General features: G+C 49.8%; 1 protein-coding gene and 1 long non-coding RNA gene across 2 annotated transcripts; both read right to left on the reverse strand.

The window, feature by feature from the left end:
- Positions 1-1,688: 1,688 nt before the first annotated feature.
- Positions 1,689-3,884, reverse strand: LOC123330278. The gene is made up of 3 exons (XR_006546081.1): positions 3,568-3,884; positions 2,384-2,446; positions 1,689-2,049 (listed from the first exon to the last, which is right to left on the reverse strand). It is a non-coding gene; the product is annotated as an uncharacterized LOC123330278 (long non-coding RNA).
- A 1,154-nt stretch (positions 3,885-5,038) lies between these two features.
- CEACAM18 (CEA cell adhesion molecule 18) lies at positions 5,039-10,198 on the reverse strand. Its single transcript, XM_044931086.2, has 4 exons — positions 10,098-10,198; positions 8,540-8,896; positions 7,080-7,349; positions 5,039-5,439 (listed from the first exon to the last, which is right to left on the reverse strand). Exons 1-4 carry the CDS (start codon positions 10,147-10,149, stop codon positions 5,039-5,041), a joined length of 1,080 nt encoding a protein of 359 aa, XP_044787021.2. The 5' UTR covers positions 10,150-10,198.
- Between the last annotated feature and the right edge of the window lie 7,540 nt (positions 10,199-17,738).

Raw genomic sequence — 17,738 nt, forward strand, 5'->3', positions numbered from 1 at the left:
AACAACAATGGTGGTTAAATAATGGAGCACAGAGGCCACAAAAAAGGGGTTGGGATGTGTAGGGAGAGCATACAGACATGGCACCAAGATGCAATAGCAGGCACTTCTTTCCAATAGGACTCCACAGGGGAGGGAGCTGGGAGCCTGGCACAGGGGAAGACATTTCCATCTCAAATCTTGACAATTTACATCCGGAAGAATTTCTCAGGGCAGCTCACAGTCCCGATTCTCTCCTAACAAGGACTGGGATCCCTGTTGCCTCCTTCTCCTGAATCACTCTTCATAACAACTCTCCCAGTTTTTTCTGAGCCTCTCAGCTGCAATCCTGGAATGACCTGTGCCCGGTGGGTGGATCCAGGCAGTGACAGACAGAAAGCCCCGCTCACTCTTTTCCTTCTCCCTTCCTGCACTCATGATGGAAAAAAAAAACAAACCTCATTGCTCCTCCCAGAGGAAGGTCCCTGTTTATGTGACATGGCTTGGCCACTGTCCAGCCCCACCCAGGATGCCTTCCGGGTTTGAACAGCAGAATTTATAACTACCTCCCACTCCCCAGTTGAGACCAGGCATTAATTCAAAATTCCCAGAGGTGTTGTCACTTCTGAATCAAGCTGGGGAATGAACTGGGGTGTGGAAGGTCGTCTGTGCCCTTGCTGGGTCCCAGCTGGGCGGTGGAGTCTGACAGTAGCTTTCTTCTAAAAAACAATCAGACACACATATGGCTTCCTGGGACCTTTGCCAAGCACCTGGCTGGTGTGAGGCTCTGTGCCAGGTGTGCTGAAGGATCCTGAGGAATGCAAAGTGTCACTCAGGTTATGGAGATGAGGAACCAGGCTCAGAAAGGTTAGGCGGCTGCCTCGGGGTCACCCAGCTACTCAGGGCAGCATTGGGACTCACGCCCCTCCAGGGTTCTGAGGGTCTCTTCCTCATGGGCTGTTGTTGGGTCAGGCAACCAGCAGATCCCTTGGCCGTGTGTTTGCACGAAATAACCTCCCATGAGGACTTTTGATTTTTATTGAAGAAACAGCAGTGAATGACCTAGTAACTTGGGGACAGGCAGATACAGATGAGGAGACGAAGGCTAGAGGACCCCAAGATGGAAAAAGAGGTCTTAAGCAATGGGCCCAGGAGACTGCCTTGTGTCCAGAAATGGCCCTAACTGCTTCACGAACCTTCAAACAGTCAGGTATTTCCTGAGAGCAGCAACAACCACAGAGGCTCAGCTGGGTCTCCACACTCCCATAGATCTGGCCAGGAGATCTTTTTCTTTCTCCCTCCCTCCCTTCTTTCTATTCTGTTATGGGGAGCAAATTTACTTCGATACTTTTGGACACGTGCATGAAGAGAGCTCAAGAAGTTCCAGAAATGGCATTATGAGGTCTCCATAAACCGTATGTTGTTTTAATTTTATTGGTTCTTATACTAAATATGAAAACAACATATACACTTTGGGAAGGAAAAAAAAAAAAACCACTTCAGAGCATGCAGTAAAGTGCAAAAAGGGAAATTGAGATAGCACCATTAAGAGTTAACAGTTTCTACAATTTGTGCACAGATATTTATATATATATGGAGATACATATGGTATATCTATATGTGGATATTGTCATCGTTGTTCACTTGCTAAGTCATGTCCCACTCTGTGCCATGGACTGCAGCACGCCAGGCTCCCTTGTCTTTAACTATCTCTCGGAGTTTGTGCAAACTCATGTCCATTGAGTCGACGATGCCATCCAACCATCTCACTGGATATATATAGCATATGTGTGTGTGTGTGTGTGTGTGTGTGTGTGTACACATACTGTAATATTGTACCTATATCAATTAACTAATCTCTACTTTTCACAACATGGTCTTATCAGATGCAGGTCTGTATTGTGCGTTTCTAACTCGGCATCAAGTTGTGAACATTCCGCACACCAGTGAGTCTCGTTGCCCAGCAGTTTCTAACCATGACATTCACCCGACATGCGCTGTGGTTCCATCTCTCTGTCACTGGGGATGCTGAGATGGGGCATCTTTGCAGCCTCTCTAATGGTCCCACAGGGTCTGGTTAAGGAAGTAGAGAAGTTGGAATCCAATTTACTGGTGGGGAAGAGGCGTGGGAATTAGAACCCCGAGCTCTGCGCATGCCCCGCCCCAGTCTGCATCCCATTGGCTGGTTCTGATTGGCAGATGGAGTGGTCTGTGGCCATGTGCTCCTGGAGTTCCCCACCCTCCCACCACCCGGTCCTAGGAGCAGACTGTAGACGTTCTCTGGGAGCCTCCACCTCCAGTCCCAGCGGGACTGGCCCGAGTCCCTTGCTTGACTGTCCCCTCCAGGCAGTCCCTGGGCCCCTTCCAGCTTAGCCCGTCCCTATGGGGACTCTCACTCCCGCCTCACCTCCTTGCTTGTCCGGTTTTATTCTCCAGGTCTGAGGCAGACAGTCATATAGACCAATTTGCCCTATGGAGAGAAATTAGGGAAGAAGTCAGATCTGGGATCCTTAGGAAACTGTGAGAGTCCTGGGTAGATGAGGGGTCAGCTTCTTCTTTCCAAGGCCCTGTACTCCTAAGAGAGATAAGGAATCTGGGGGCTTACCCCTTACAATGAGTGTCTCCAACATTTATACAGTTTAATATTTCTGAGGTCTTAAGGTTGCTAGAGAGCAATGCTGTGGGGCAGGGGAGAGGGAAAACAGACAGGGTGTTCCTGGAAAAGGTATAGGTACTACCTAGCTTGATTATTGATGATGATGAATTTCACACCTGTTTTATGCCAGGCACTATGGTAGATCATGTATAGAAATTGTCCTGAACTCACCAAACAGATACATAAGATATATTTTGTGGCTGAAAGAACAGGTGTTTGCAGAGGTTCCTGGGCAGTCACTTGCCCAAAGTCACACAACTTCCTAGGTTCAAGTCTAAACTGCCTCTTTTTATGAAGCCCCTAGAGTCCTAAGATCAGAGTTGGGGTAAATTCCAGGGAGATAAGGAGAGCTCACATTTTCTGAGCACTTCCTCCATGCCAGCGCCTAGCACTGTAACCAGGGTTACACTATCAGTCTCGGCACAGAGTAAGTGATTGTTATCAGCATCACCTCCACTTTGTTGTTATTGTTGCTGCTTAGTTGCTACATTGTGTCTGACTCTGCGATCCCATGGACTGCAGCATGCCAGGCCCCCCTGTCCTTCACTATATCCTGGAGTTTACTCAAACTCATGTCCACCTAGTTGGTGATGCTATGCAACCACCTCATCCTCTGTCTCCCCCTTCTCCTCCTGCCCTCGATCTTCCCCAGCATCGGGGTCTTTTCCAATGAGTCGGCTTTTCGCCTCAGGAGACCAAAGTATTGGAGCTTCAGCTTCAGCATCAGTCCTTTCATCACCTCCACTTTACCGGTGAGCAGATGGAGCCTCATGTCCTTGTTATCTATTTGTTTGCCCAGATGATCCCTGAATACTCAGTTCCTGGTTGGTCCCTTCCCCATTCTGGCTCTGCTTCCCCTCTCAAGGATGTGCTGTCCCTTGAGTTTGAGCCCCCGGCCAGTGTCCCACCCTGGGTCCAATGCAATAGGTACCTACCTGGTAGAGTAATGTCTGAACAGGGCACGGATTAGGACCATAAGGAAGTGGGTGAAGCCCAGAACTGTGAATATGATAAGAAACACCAACAAGGAGCCTGAGATGGTGAAACTTCTGCTGACAACAGGCTGGCGCCCTAGGAAGAGAAGATACATAGAGGTCAAGAGCATCATTTGCTCATCCCTTTGTACGCTCACACATCTGCTCTTCGACGATTTCTCAGCACCTTCTTCTATGTGGGAAGCACTGTTCTGGGTGCTAGGGGCTCAGCAGTGAACAAAAGAAACTTCTTCACTTGATGGGGCTGACATTCTAGCTGGGAAGTGGAGCAGTCAGCAATTAAGCAAAGAAACATCCCACTTCATCACAGATAGTGAGAAGTGCTCTGGAAACGCGTGAGCCCAAGTAAGGGGACAGAGGGCGGCAGGGCAGGGTGTGCTGGATAAAAATGGTCATGAACTCATTCCACAGGGATTCATTCACTGAGCTCCAACCGTGTGCCAGGTACCATGTTAAAAACTGGGGACAAACGATGATCAAAGTGCTTGTCCAGCCTCTCTCTGACCTTCTGAAGTTTAATAGTCCAATGGATGTCAAATGGCATGAATTGAAGCATCATTCATATGCAAAAGTTGTATCTGTTCGATGCTTAGTAAATAGTGAGAGGTAACTGAAATAAATGTCTCCAGCCCCCATTCAGCGTCTACTCACGTCATTCTGAGCCAGGCTGACGGCTTCTCGTGCCGTCTGATTTCCCTCGTGCAGCAACCCCATCGACTAGAACCCTCACTATCAAACTGCAAAGGGGAAAATTGGGGCTCAGAGAGGTGACGCTGCGGCCCCTGTTCACGCAGAGGGGCAGTGGCAGAGCTGGGATTTGATCTCAGGTCACTAGGCTCCAGAGCTCCTGCTCTTCACTGCCCTGCATATCTACTCTCTCCCCAAGCCTGTCCATCTCTCTCCGTAGTGTAGAGGATAGGACGTGGGGTCCCTGAATAGGTGCCTCCCCTACGTTCAGATTCCTTCCTAACCTGCTCCAGAGGCCACACCATGGACAGCTCCCCACGTCCCCCGTACCACCTCCCCTGGCATGTTCCTGCTTCCTCATCTCAGGGCAGCCCCGCAGATCTGTGGAGGGCAGAGGCTGTGAGGTCAGACGGCTAGGGTTTGAATCCTGCATCCTCTGCCCATGAGAACTGGAGCCTTGAACAAAGCGCCCAAACTCTCTGTGGCTCGATTTGCTCACCGGTAGAGTGGAGGTGATGCTAATAATGGTCACTTTCTCTGTAAGGAGATTGGAGGGTCACCCAGGTTAGAATCACCCCGGTTAGAAAGGTAGCTGCTAGAGTAAATGCTCAGTCAGTGCTGGCTGATCCTACATCCCTGGAATTCACTCCAACTCTAACCTGAGGACTCTGGGAGCTTCATAAAGGAGGCAGTTTGGACTTGGACTTGGGAGGTTGAGGGGACTTCATCTGACTATTGTGAGCATGGCAACACACGGTGAAGGGGACATTTCTGATGGCAGGCATCCCCCAGGCAGAGGCATAGAAGTGGGGAGATTTGGAGAGAGCGACGGGCCTCTCCTGCACTCACAGGGTGCCTGGATGTGGACTTCATCGTACAAGGTCAGCTGGGTGGCGGAGTTCTCTGCGATGCACCTGTATCTGCCCATCTGGTCCCAGGTCAGACTCGGGAGGGTGATGTTCTTCTCTGAGAAGCTCAGGAGGGAGCCATTGTGGATCCAGCGGTACTGGGATTCTGGTCTGGAATAGGAGATGCACTCCATCTCCACCTGGGAGCCAATCTCAGCAGACAGGATGCCACTGAAGTCAGTGGGACTGCTGCTGAGCTGCAGACTGTAGGGCCCATCTGCAGAGACAGAACAGGACCCCTGGAACCATGCTTCTGACACCTGGGGGTCCCGACTCCTTCCCTCAGTCCACACGAAGTCCTCCCCAGCCCCCAGATGCCCCCGCTCTGTACCCCAAGCAGACTCCCAGACCCATCCCAGCCAGGGCAGCTGAGCCAACGACAATGACAGTAGCCGTAGCATCTTCTGTTGCCAAGAGGTACTACAGCCCAGCTCCCTGGCTGCCCTTCGCTTCGTAATAAAATAGAAAATAAAAGTAGAAGCAGGCATCACACCTACTGCACTCTGGGCACTGTTTTAAACATGTCACACATTCACACACTCAGTTAATTCCCACCCAACCCATGTGACCACAGCCACTCTTGATCCATTTCATGCCTGAGGATAACGAGGCTCAGAGGAGAGGTTTAGGGATTCACGAGTCCCCTGTTGACCTACAAAAGGACCAGGCAAGTACCCTTATGACCTGGGAGGAATTTCCCTGAACACTTGCAGCCCCTGTGTCTTTGGCTTTGGTTCTGAACCTCTGGCCAGTGAGCAGTGTGGGAAGGTCAGAAATGATGACCCCTTTGTCCACAGCTCTCAGTTTAGGGAATCTGAGACACTACAAGAGTGGTTCCAGATTTAAATGTGATGACGACGCTAGACTTAGAGATGAAAGAGTTGAATCAGTGTGAACAGTCCTGGAATGTTTCAAAGAATCTGAGTTTCACTGCCTTTCTAAGTTCAGTATCTTGGATTTACAAGACTTGTTTGAAAATTTGAGCAGGTCTTAGTGGGATACCAACTTGTGTTGATGGGCAGCAGAGGATTTTAACAGAATGTCTATAAAATGCATAATTTAGTTTGAAAACCAAACTCTTTAGGGGAGTATGATCAGTCCCATCTCAGTAACAGCAAAAGTGAATGTGATTTTATTAAATTTAGAAGAACTGAATAAAATGATCAGTGAGCTGAATTTGAAGACTCGTGAACAGTTGGGTTTTGAAAAATTAAGAAATGAAATGTCGTTTTAAGAAATGGTTGTAGGGGATTCCCTGGTGGCTCAGTGGTAAAGAATCCACCTGCCAAAGCAGGAGACGTGGGGTCCATCCCCGATCAGGGAGGATCCCACAAGCCTCAGAGCAATTAAGCCCGAGCCCACAACTATTGAGCCTGCACTCTAGAGCCTGGGAGGCGCAACTACTGACGCCCGCCCACCCTAGAGCTCGTGTTCAGCAACAGGAGAAGCTACCACAGCAAAGAGCAGCGCCCGCTCGATGCAACTACAGAAAAGCCTGCACGAAGCAGTGAAGACCCAGCACAGCCAAAAACAAATCAATAAAATGATGTTTCAAACAATTGGTTGTAAGCAGTCCCCTCATGACACAAGGGACAGGTGTCACAAATTGACACTATTTCTAACTTGAGAGGTAGGGATTAAGGCCCCATTTTAAACTGAGTGGAGACCAGGGTTCTGAGCAGCCAGTAGGGTTCTGAAGCCTAAGGGTTAAATAGTCAAACCTGGGATTCGAACCCAGGGCAGCTGTCTGCAAGGCAGCTCATGTTGCTCTCTCCAGTTCTGCTGGTTTTATTGCTATGCTGTGGGAAAACCCAGAGCCCCACCACAGCTTCACTCTCACGACCCCAGAACACTCACAGGCCACTGTCACATAGACGAGGTCACTTTTCTGAATGAGCTCTGGGAGAATTTCTATCCCGCACTGAAGTGGTGAGTCGAAGCGGCTGAACATTCGGATGACGAGGGTCTTGTTGTCCGGGGAGATGGTCATCCGGTACTTGCTGGACACCGGTGCGTGATTCACATACCACTGCACGTGGCCGTCATTGGTGTAGCAAGTGGCAGCCACCGCATCCTCGCCATCTATGACGGAGGTGGTGTTGACCGAGATTTGCGGGATTTCCAACTCTGGGTGAAGCAGGGAGGAGAAGGTTAGGGGTTGGATCTGTCTCCCCACACTCTGCTCCTCTCCAATGGGGATTTCAGGGTATGTTGAGGGGAGAAGCCCAGAATTCTAAGATAGGATCTAGGATCCTGGCAAGAGAGCATCCCTGGGGCTGAGAGGGACAGAGAAGCAGGGGTGGGCACAAGGCAGTCGAAATGAGGGTTCTCTACTGACCTGTCTTCCAATGCTCTGAGCCATCTCTATGGCTCCATTACAATAACCATGAGTTCTTACTATTGTCCAGTGGCCTGATGGTTGCTTCTGAACCCCCAAATCAGGACACCCCCATCAAAGGAAGTGCAGATAGAACTCAAAGTAACCGACGGTGTTTGTTCTCCATAACAATTCCTCCCATTAACTTTTCCCATTCTTTTTACAAATTTCTGCCTCTAACCTTAAGACAGACCACAACTATGCATAATACTGCCATTTTACACATGAGAAAACCGAGGCTCAAAAGGTGACATGGTATATAAAGAGTCAGAGGTGAACTAAGTTCTCCCAGCCTTCAAAATCCACACTGTCCTTCCCTAGCCCTGTGGAGCACCAGGATCTCACTGGAGTAGACAGAATTCCAAGATGGCCCCATGATCTCCACTCCATGGTATAACGCCTCTATAATCCCATCCCCTCAATGCGAGTGGAGCTCCTGACTTTGTTGTAGCCTATTGAATATGGCTAAGGTGATGGGCTGTCTGTCATTTCCATTATTAGCTTTGTTGTATTAGACTCCTCTCTAGACAGAGAAATTTTTGTTGGCCTTGAAGAGGCAAAGAGCCAGGTTGTGAAATCCTGTAGACAGAGTCACATGTAAGAACACAGCCCCAGCCAACACCCTGTGAGTCTCAGCGCTGGAAATGGCTGAGCCACATCAGAACTTCTGACTCAAAGAAGTGGTGTTCTTTTAAGCTACTAAGTTTGAGGCTCTTTGTCACGCAGCAGGAGATAACTAATACACTGAGAGGGAACCTGGAGCCCTTGAAGGTAGTGAGGGTCCCATTTCTGGGGAGACGCTGGGCTACCATCCACCAAGGTTCCCAGTGTCATCTGGAGGTGGGTGGAGACAGGACAGTGTGAGCTTCAAGGGACACCATTCCCTAAACCTCCAGTCCAACTCAGCTGCAGTTGGGTGGTGGGGCCGCTGCTAACTCACCTAGAATCTTGAACCAGCCAGTTGCTCTCTGGGTGTCATTGATGGTGTCCACCCTCACTGTGTAATTCCCCGTGTCATTTAACTGTGACCTCCAGATCCTCAGGGTACCTCTAATGGACACACTTTCCCGGCCACTGTACATGGGCCCATCCCGCCTGGAATGAGATGTGGCGTTGTAGCTGATAATCAGATTTTCCTCAGTGTCATTTGCACCCCGGTGCCAGCTGTATTCCTGAACATCTTCAGGGGCGTTCTCAATGGCCAGTGAGCTTGAATATCTTTCCACTCCGATGAGTGAATCCGGGGCGATGTAGATTTGGCTGGAGGCCTGGCGGATCCCACAGGCCAGCAGACTGGCTGAGGAAGACAAACAGAAAAAGACACACACACATACATACACGCACACAGGTTTACACTGCAGATCATGATCCACAGAGACCTTAGAAAATGGGTCAAGGGCTTCTAGCTCCTGAAGGACTTGGCAGTCTGTTCCCCCGCTCTCCGTCACCTCAGCCCCTGCCCTGGTCCATTCTTTTATCGTCCTGTTCCAGGCTGGCCTCCTCCCTGAACTCCAGCCCATCCTCACAGGTCAGTTTTGTGGATCCTTGTGAAGCCTCATAGGTGACCCTGCTCTCCCTCTGCTCATGTATCTTCCATGGCTCCCCAGTGTTCTCACTATAGGTTCAACCCTTAGCATAGCTTGTGAAACACGTAGAGAGAACTGGTCTCTAGGACCCAAGGTAGGCTCTTTTTGAGTCACATCCACCCTACTTTACCACCTTCATTCATTCATCAGAAGACACAGCATCCAGACTGTGTACCCCAGTCACACACATAGCTCTTCTTGACCCACCACACATACTCTTCCTCACTTCTAGCACCCTGATCCCTGCTCTCTCCTCCCCATGTCCATCTTCCTTGTTGACTCACTTCTGTGTCCCCAGCTCCCCAGAGATCAGGGTGGAGCCCAGCAGGAGGGCTCAGAATGGTTATCTGGGGGGATTAAACTCCCCCAAGAGGATCTACACTGTCTTTAATTTACCACTTAAGTTCAGTGGCACAAACACCATTGGGGGTGTGTATCTGTTATCTCCTAAGTGGGGGGGCAGGTGTCTGCTGCTATAGGAACCCTAAGCCTTGCCTCCATGGAGGAGGCAAAGACAGCTGAGACCCCCTGCTCCAGGGTTCCAGGTGTGGGCCCTAGAGGTTTTGAAGGACAGTATATGTGGCCACCAGGGCAACATGAGAGTGGTCAGTATCAGGAAGAAGCAGAGTGTTTTGGGGGAAAGTGAGGGATTGGGAGGGGTCCTGCCAGAGAGGCAGTGAGGGGATCAGGTCAGAGGAGGTGAACCCAGAGGAAGTGGTTGCTGGGAATTGTGTGTTGGGGTTCAATTTCATCATGCCTTGTGGTGGGTAGAGAGGAATGCTACCTCTGTGTGTGTGTGTGTGTGTGTCTTGGGCAAGCCATGCCCAGGTGTGTGAATTCATGAGAGTTCTGCTGGGGTCCTGGGTCACTCCCTTCTACCCCACCTGCATCCTGCTAGCCCCACTGTCTTACCCACAAGGACCAGTTCCCTCCGGAGTCTGCACCTGGGTCTGGAAAGGTCCATGAGCTGCTCCGGTCCTCCTGCTGGAGGGATCTCTCTAGGGACCCAGCCACCTCCTGTGCCCTTTTACAGACCTGTGTCCTCTCAGGCCCCAGATGTGGTCTCCACCCACTTCCTGCTCAGGGATGGACTCTGAACTGCAAGGTGGGAGGGGCTGGGGAAGAGACACTCTGCTGGGTGGGTGATTATCTTTAGGACTTGATACCCGAAAGGAAGGACCGTGGACCCATGGCAATTTAGAATGTCAATAATCATTATGAGGAATTTTTTATATCCCCAACTGACTTTTCTTAAAACTGAATTGGACCACCTGAGAACAAAAAGAGAACAAACAGCTCACTCATCACCTTGTTGTACAAGGGTTCAGTCACTACCTGCTTCAATCTCCCAGCAACAGTGAACCCTGAGAGGATTTAGGGATGAAAAAACAGGATGAAGCACTCTGTGATTTGGATAATCAGGCCTGCATATGCATGACTCAAGAAGAATTTCATGAATTCTGGTGATGAATTTCATAAATTCTGACTGATGACTTCTGCATCTGCTGCTGCTAAGTTGCTTCAGTCGTGTCCGACCCTGTGCAACCCCATAGACGGCAGCCCGCCAGGCTCCCCTGTCCCTGGGACTCTCCAGGCAAGAACACTGGAGTGGGTTGCCATTTCCTTCTCCAATGCATGAAAGGGAAAAGTGAAAGTGAAGTCGCTCAGCCATGTCCAACCCTCAGCGACACCATGGACTGAAGCCTTCCAGGCTCCTCCATCCATGGGATTCTCCAGGCAAGAGGAATTCTGCATCAGTCATATGCAAAAAAAGAAAAGCACTAAAATCATTAACTTGGTATATCTGTTCTTTGTGATGAGCTGTGATCAGTTACCAAGATGTATGCTTGATGACACATTTTTCCCAGCCCCCAAATTCAAATACACACTGGCTTCACCCCTTCCTTTTTGGAGCAGTTCCTCAGAGCTGTCTCCCAGGCTACAGTCCTCAGGAAGACCCTGAATAAAACTTAGATGCTCTGTGTTTTGCTCTAAGTGGACACCCTTTAATAGAGTCAGACTAACTTATTACCCTGGTTTCTCCAACTTATCAGTTAGTTCATATGCTTATCAGTGAAGACTTGCCAGTGATTCCAGCACCAGAGTGAAAGCCACTAGCTGGCAAACGCCTGAGAGGTCTCTAGGAACCCAGAGACCAGCCAACTGATTTATTGTACAATCAGGGTTGGGCAATCACTAGATGACTTTATCATGTGCTTTCTAGGGTTTTTCCAAAGCCTGTTGATTGGACAAAATTCAGGCTTGCACAGAAAAACCTGATGAACCTATTCAGGACTATCACAATCAGCCTCAGATTTGAAAGAATATTCTGATCTTCCTGCAAATGTTGCTTCCAACCAGGTAGCTTGTAACTCTATAGTTGTTAATAGGCTGACCTGGAACCTCTCTATCTCATAAGAAGGACCAGGATGGGCTGGGAAACTCTGTTGGAGATTTAGCTGATCTCTTTCTTCCTCCCTCCCTCCTTGTTCCCCTTGCCTTCCTTTCATTCTAACTGCCATGGTGATGAACAAAATTGCTTATATATTTTTGGACACACCCATGAAGAAAGTTCAGAAAAAAGTTTCAGAAATGGCATTATGGGGTCTGAACTAACTCCATGATGTTTTAAATTTATTGGGTTATATTTTCTCTTTTTTTCAGATTTTTTTTTTCTTTTTTTTTTTTCAGATTTTTTTTTAAATATTTTTTTTAACTGAAGGATAATTGCTTTGCAGAATTGTGTTGGTTTCTGCCGAAGTATTGGGTTGTCTTTTCTAACTATGAGAACAAATTATATACTTTGTGATGAAGAAAACCGCACTCAGAATATACAGTAAAGTGCAAAGAAGGAAACTGAGACAGAACTGCTGATAGTTAGCATTTTCCTCAATTTTTGCACAGATCTATATGTACATCATGCATACATACGTATGTAAAACTGTGGAGACAGTCATACAAACTGTAAAATTTTATCCATATCCACTAGCTAATACGTGGTCTGTATTGTGCGTTTCTAACTCAGCATCAAGTTTGAACATTTTGCACACCAGTGAGTCTCGTTGCCCAGCGAAGTTTCTAACCATGACAGATTCACCTGACATGCGCTGTGCCCCGTTTAAGCAATTCTCGACTGTTGGACATATGTAGATGGTTCCGTCTCTCTGTCACTGGCGATGCTGAGATGGGGCATATTTGCAGCCTCTCTGATGGTCCCACAGGGTCAGGTTAAGGAAGTGGAAAAGTTGGAATCCTATTTACTGTGGGGAGGAGGCGTGGGAATTAGAGCCCCGCCCCAGTCTACATCCCATTGGCTGATTCTGATTGGCAGATAGAGTGGTCAGTAGCCATGTGCTCCTGGGGTTCCCCACCCTCCCACCACCCAGTCCTAGGAGCGCACTGTAGACTTTCTATAGGAGCCTCCACCTCCAATCCCAGAGTGACTGGCCTGAGTCCTTTGCTTGACTGTCCGTTCCAGCCAGTCCCTGGGCCCCTTCCAGCCCAGCTCGTCTCTATGGGGTCTCTCACTCACCTCTCACCTCCTTGCCCATAAGGTCGTGTCCTCCATGTCTGAGGTGGACAGTCATACAGACCGATTTGCCCTATGGAGAGAAATTAGGGAAGAAGTCAAATCTGGGATCCACAGGAAACTGTAAGAATATAGGAGAGTCATGGGTGGATGAGAGGTCACTGCTTCTTTCCAAGCCCGCACATCCTGAAGGAACCCCAGGAGTAGGAGGTGATGAATCTAGAGGCTTGACTTCTACATCAAAAGTCCCCACACTTTTATTGATTTTTTTGCCTTTGTGATTAGATAGCTTTCCCCCCATACTTTTAATGTATCTGAGGTCTTAAGTTCTTGGAGGAAGACGCCATGGGTCATGGGATGGTGGATTGTATGGTCTGGCCACTCAGAATGGCTGTTCTCTTGCTCTCAGTCCATCCCCTGCCTGATCAGTGCCTGCTTCACCTACAGCCGACTCACATCACTGACCTGCCTGCCTAGCCTGCCGCAGAACCCATGCTAAGCTGCTTCAGTCGTGTCTGACTCTGCGACACTATGGACTGTAGCCCACCAGGCTCCTCCATCCTTGGGACTTCCCAGGCAAGAGCACTGGACTGGGCTGCCAGTTCCTTCTCCAGGGGATCTTCCCAACCCAAGGATCGAACCTGAGTCTCCTGCATTGCCAGGCAGATTCTTTACTGCTGAGCCACCAGGGAAGCCCCACTGAAATGATTGTCAGACCCCAAATGTTTATAGTGCTGAGAATGGAAATCTTTGCTCCACTCTGTTCGTATAACTAATGCCAATCCCTTCATCCTCCACAATGTGTGTCTAATCCCCACATCACCCTCCAGGGCAGTGCGACTCTTCACATCCTCCAAGAGGGGCTGGGAGGACGTGAGAGGAGGAATGATCTGCTCAAGGTCACCCATCCAGCTGGCGGCAAAGCTGAGTTTCAAACCTAGATTTTAATTATCTCCATCCAGTCTCTTCCCCCTGCACCACTGACCTCTGCCACTCATTTGCCCAACTTCTCTTGGTAACTAGTGACTACCATGACCAGATACATGCAGGATATTTGGCACGCACCCCTGTTATTCTCACACCTGCCCTTCTAGGTTGACCTTCAATATCTACACTGTAAACACAAACAAACTGGGCTGAAAAGATGTCACTGGAGGAAATCTCACCGCTGTTTAGAGGTGTGGCTGACCCCAGACCCTTATTCTCCCCTACAAACCTCTGCTCCTTGAGAACTATTTGTTTGCCCAGATGACCCCTGACAGCCCTGTTCCTGGCTGATTGCTTCCCCTTCTGGTCTGCCTCCCCTTCTCAAGGGTGTGCTGGTCTTAGAGTCCCAGTCCCCAGTCAGTGTCCCACCCTGGGCTCAGAGTGATAGGTACCTGGTGGAGTAACATCTGATGAGGCCCAGAAGGATGAGTATAAAGAGGAGGACATAGCCCAAGATTGACCACATCATGAGGAAGTTCAGGAGGAGTGTTGGCATGGTGACGTCTTGGCTAATCCCTAGGAGGAGAAGAGGCATGGAGGTCAGGACTGCCATTCACTCATCCCTTCATTCACCCACACATCTGTTCCTCAGAGACTCACGAGCCCCTACCATGTGTGAGCAGCACTGTTTCGGGTACTAGGGGCTCAGCAGTGAACAAAGCAAACTTCCTGCCCTAATGGGGCTGGCATTCTAGCTGGGAAGTGCACAGTGGAGTACAAAGCAAAAAGATGTCCAACGTCATGGAGGGGAGCAGTAAGTCCTCCAGAAAAGCATAAGCTGGGGGGAGAGAGCAGCAGGGTATAGGGTGTGCTGGTTACACAGGGTCATGAACTTGTTCCACGGGGATTCATTCACTGAGCTCCAACTGTGTGCCTGGCACCGTGCTAAGCACTGGGGACAAATAGAGATTTAAGAACTTGCCCAGCCTCTGTTCCCTTGAAGTTTCAGAGTCCAGTGGGTGTCACGTGGCATGAAATGAGGCATCATACATACACAAAAATGGTATCGTTCGATGCTTAGTAAATAGTGTGGAGTGACTGAAATAAATGTCTCCAGCCCCCATTCAGCATCCACTCACGTCATTCTGAGCCAGGCTGACGGCTTCTCGTGCCGTCTGATTTCCCTCACACAGCAGCCCCATCGACTAGAACCCTCACTACCAAACTGCAAAGGGGAAAACTGGGGCTCAGAGAGGTGCTGCAGCTGCCACTGTTCATGCAGAGCGGCAGTGGCAGAGCTGGGATTTGATCTCGGGTCACTGAGCTCCAGAGCTCCTGCTCTTCACGGCCCTGCATGCCTGCTCTCTCCCAAGCCTGCCTATCTCTCTCCGTGGTGTAGAGGATCGGACGTGGGGTCCCTGAATAGGTGCCTCCCCTACATGCAGACGCCTTCCTAACCTGCTCCAGAGGCCACACCATGGACAGCTCCCCACGTCCTCCGCACTACCTGCCCTGGCGTGTTCCCGCTTCCTCATCTCAGAGCAGCCCCGCGGATCTGTGGAGGGCAGAGGCTGTGAGGTCAGACGGCCAGGGTCTGAATCTTGCGTCCTCTGCCTATTAGAACTAGAGCCTTGAACAAAGCATCCAAAATTTCTGCAGCTCCATTTTCTCGCCTGTACAGTGGAGGTGATGCTAATAATGGTCACTTACACTGTAGGGAGACTGGAGGGTCACCCAGGTTAGAATCACCCAGGTTAGAATGGTGGCTGCTAGTGTAAATGCTCAGAGAAGGCAATGGTACCCCACTCCAGTACTCTTGCCTGGAAAATCCCATGGACAGAGGAGCCCGGTAGGCTGCAGTCCATGGGGTCGCTCAGAGTTGGACAGGACTGAGCGACTTCACTTTCACTTTTCACCTTCATGCATTGGAGAAGGAAATGGCAACCCACTCCAGTATTCTTGCCTGGAGAATCCCAGGGACAGGGGAGCCTGGTGGGCTGCCGTCTATGGGGTCGCACAGAGTCAGACACGACTGAAGCGACTTAGCAGCAGCAGTGTAAATGCTCAGTCAGTGTTGGCTGATCCTGCATCCCTGGAATTCACTCCAACTCTGACCTGAGGACTCTGGGGACCTCATAAAGGAGGCAGTTTGGACTTGGACCTGGGAGGTTGGGGGGGCTTCATCTGACCATCGTGAAGATGGTAACACACAATGAAGAGGGCACTTATGATGACAAGCACTGCCTAAGCAGAGGCATGAGAGTGACGGGATTTGGAGAGAGCAAGGGGCAGCTGCTGCACTCACTGGGCACGTGGGCCTGGACCTGGACTTCATTATACAAGATCTCGTGGGTGGCAGAGTTCTCCAGGATGCACCTGTATCTGCCCATCTGGTCCCAGGTCAGACTTGGGAGGGTGATGTTCTTCTCCGAGAAGCTCAGGACAGAGATGTTGTGGATCCAGTGGTACTTGATTTGCGGTCTGCCATCAGAAAGACACTCCATCTTCACTTGGGAGCTGATCTCAGCAGGCAGGATGCCTGGTAGTTAACAGGCATGCTGAAGATTGTTGCATAGGAGGGTCCATCTGCAGAGACAGGGCAGGATGCCTGGACTATGCTTCTGATCGCTGGGGGTCCTGTCTCCTCTCAATCCACAGGAAGTCTCCCTCTTACCAAGGGTGTCCCCAGTCTGCCCCAAGTGGATGCCCAGACCCACCCCATGAAGGCAGATGGGCCAACAATAATGAGAGTCATCACAGTGTCTTCTGTTATGGAGACTTACTACAGGCCAGCTATCTGGCCTTCATGTCACAATAAAATAGGTGTAGAGTAGAAGCAGACAGGCTTCTTTGGTGGTTCAGAATGTAAAGAATCCACCTGCAATGCAGGAGACCCAAGTTCAATCTCTGGGTTGGGAAGATCCCCTGTAGAAGGGAATGATAAACCACTCCAGTCTTTCCTGGAGAATCCCATGGATTCCATGGGGTCGCAAAGAGTATGACGCAACTGAGCATGCACTCAGTCCCTTCTTTACACAAAAGTTAGATGTGCGTGCATTCATAGTATTTCTTGTCTGAGAAGTAGGGATTAGGGCCCTCAGTTTAAATTGAGTGGACCGGGGTTGTGAGCAGTGAGGATAATTCTGAAGTCCAAAGCTTCAAACAGCCAGAACTGGGATCTGAAACCAGGACAGCTGTCTTCACGGTGTCTCATGCCACACTCTCTGCCTGTTTTGTCATGATGTCCGTGGGAGACCCTGAGACCAGCTTGGCTTCCCTCCCATGACCCCAAGACACTCACAGGTCACCTTCGGATGGACTGGTCACTGTCAGATAGACCCTCCCATTGGATCCCAAGACTTGGATCCCACACTACAGTGGTGAGTCGTTGCTCCTGACCCTTTTGATGATGAGGGTCTTAGTGTTGGAGAGATGGTCACGCGTTCAGAGCTGGACACCTGTGTGTAGCCTACAAACCACTAGACATTCGTGTCATTGGTCTGGAAGATGGCAGCCATGGAGTCTACACTCAGTCCTGAGTAGCTGGTGTTGACTGAGATGCCTGGGATTTCAAACACTGGGTGAAGCAGGAAGGAGAAGATTAGGGGTTGGATCTGCCTCTCCAAGCTCTGTTCCTCTCCACAGGGGCTTTCAGAGCAGGCTGGGAAGAAGCCCAGAATTGTAAGATGGGATCTAGGATCTCGGGGCTGAGACAGACAGGGAAGCAAGGAGTGGGCATGAGGTAGTCGAGATGCAGGCAATCCCCTGAGCTTGTGGTCCTATGGGCCGAGCCATCCCTATAGCCGTTCATTGCAATAATGGTGAGTTCTTCCCATAGGCATGTTATCATGTGGTTCTTTCTATAAAACTTGGATCCTCCATCCATGGAACCATGGGTCGTATGGACTGAGAAATGGCCTGTGCTCTCCATAACAATTCCTCCTACTCTCTGAGTCCCATTCCCTTTACAAATACTTCCTCTAACCTTACAACAGACCACACTGTCTCGGATTCTACTGACAAGAGGATCAGAGAGGGAAGACTAAGGGATTTGTTATATACAGAGTCAGAGGTAAGCAAAAGTCTTTCAGTCTTCA

This window comes from Bubalus bubalis, chromosome 18, assembly GCF_019923935.1.
Source record: "Bubalus bubalis isolate 160015118507 breed Murrah chromosome 18, NDDB_SH_1, whole genome shotgun sequence".
Classification (NCBI taxonomy): Eukaryota; Metazoa; Chordata; class Mammalia; order Artiodactyla; family Bovidae; genus Bubalus; species Bubalus bubalis.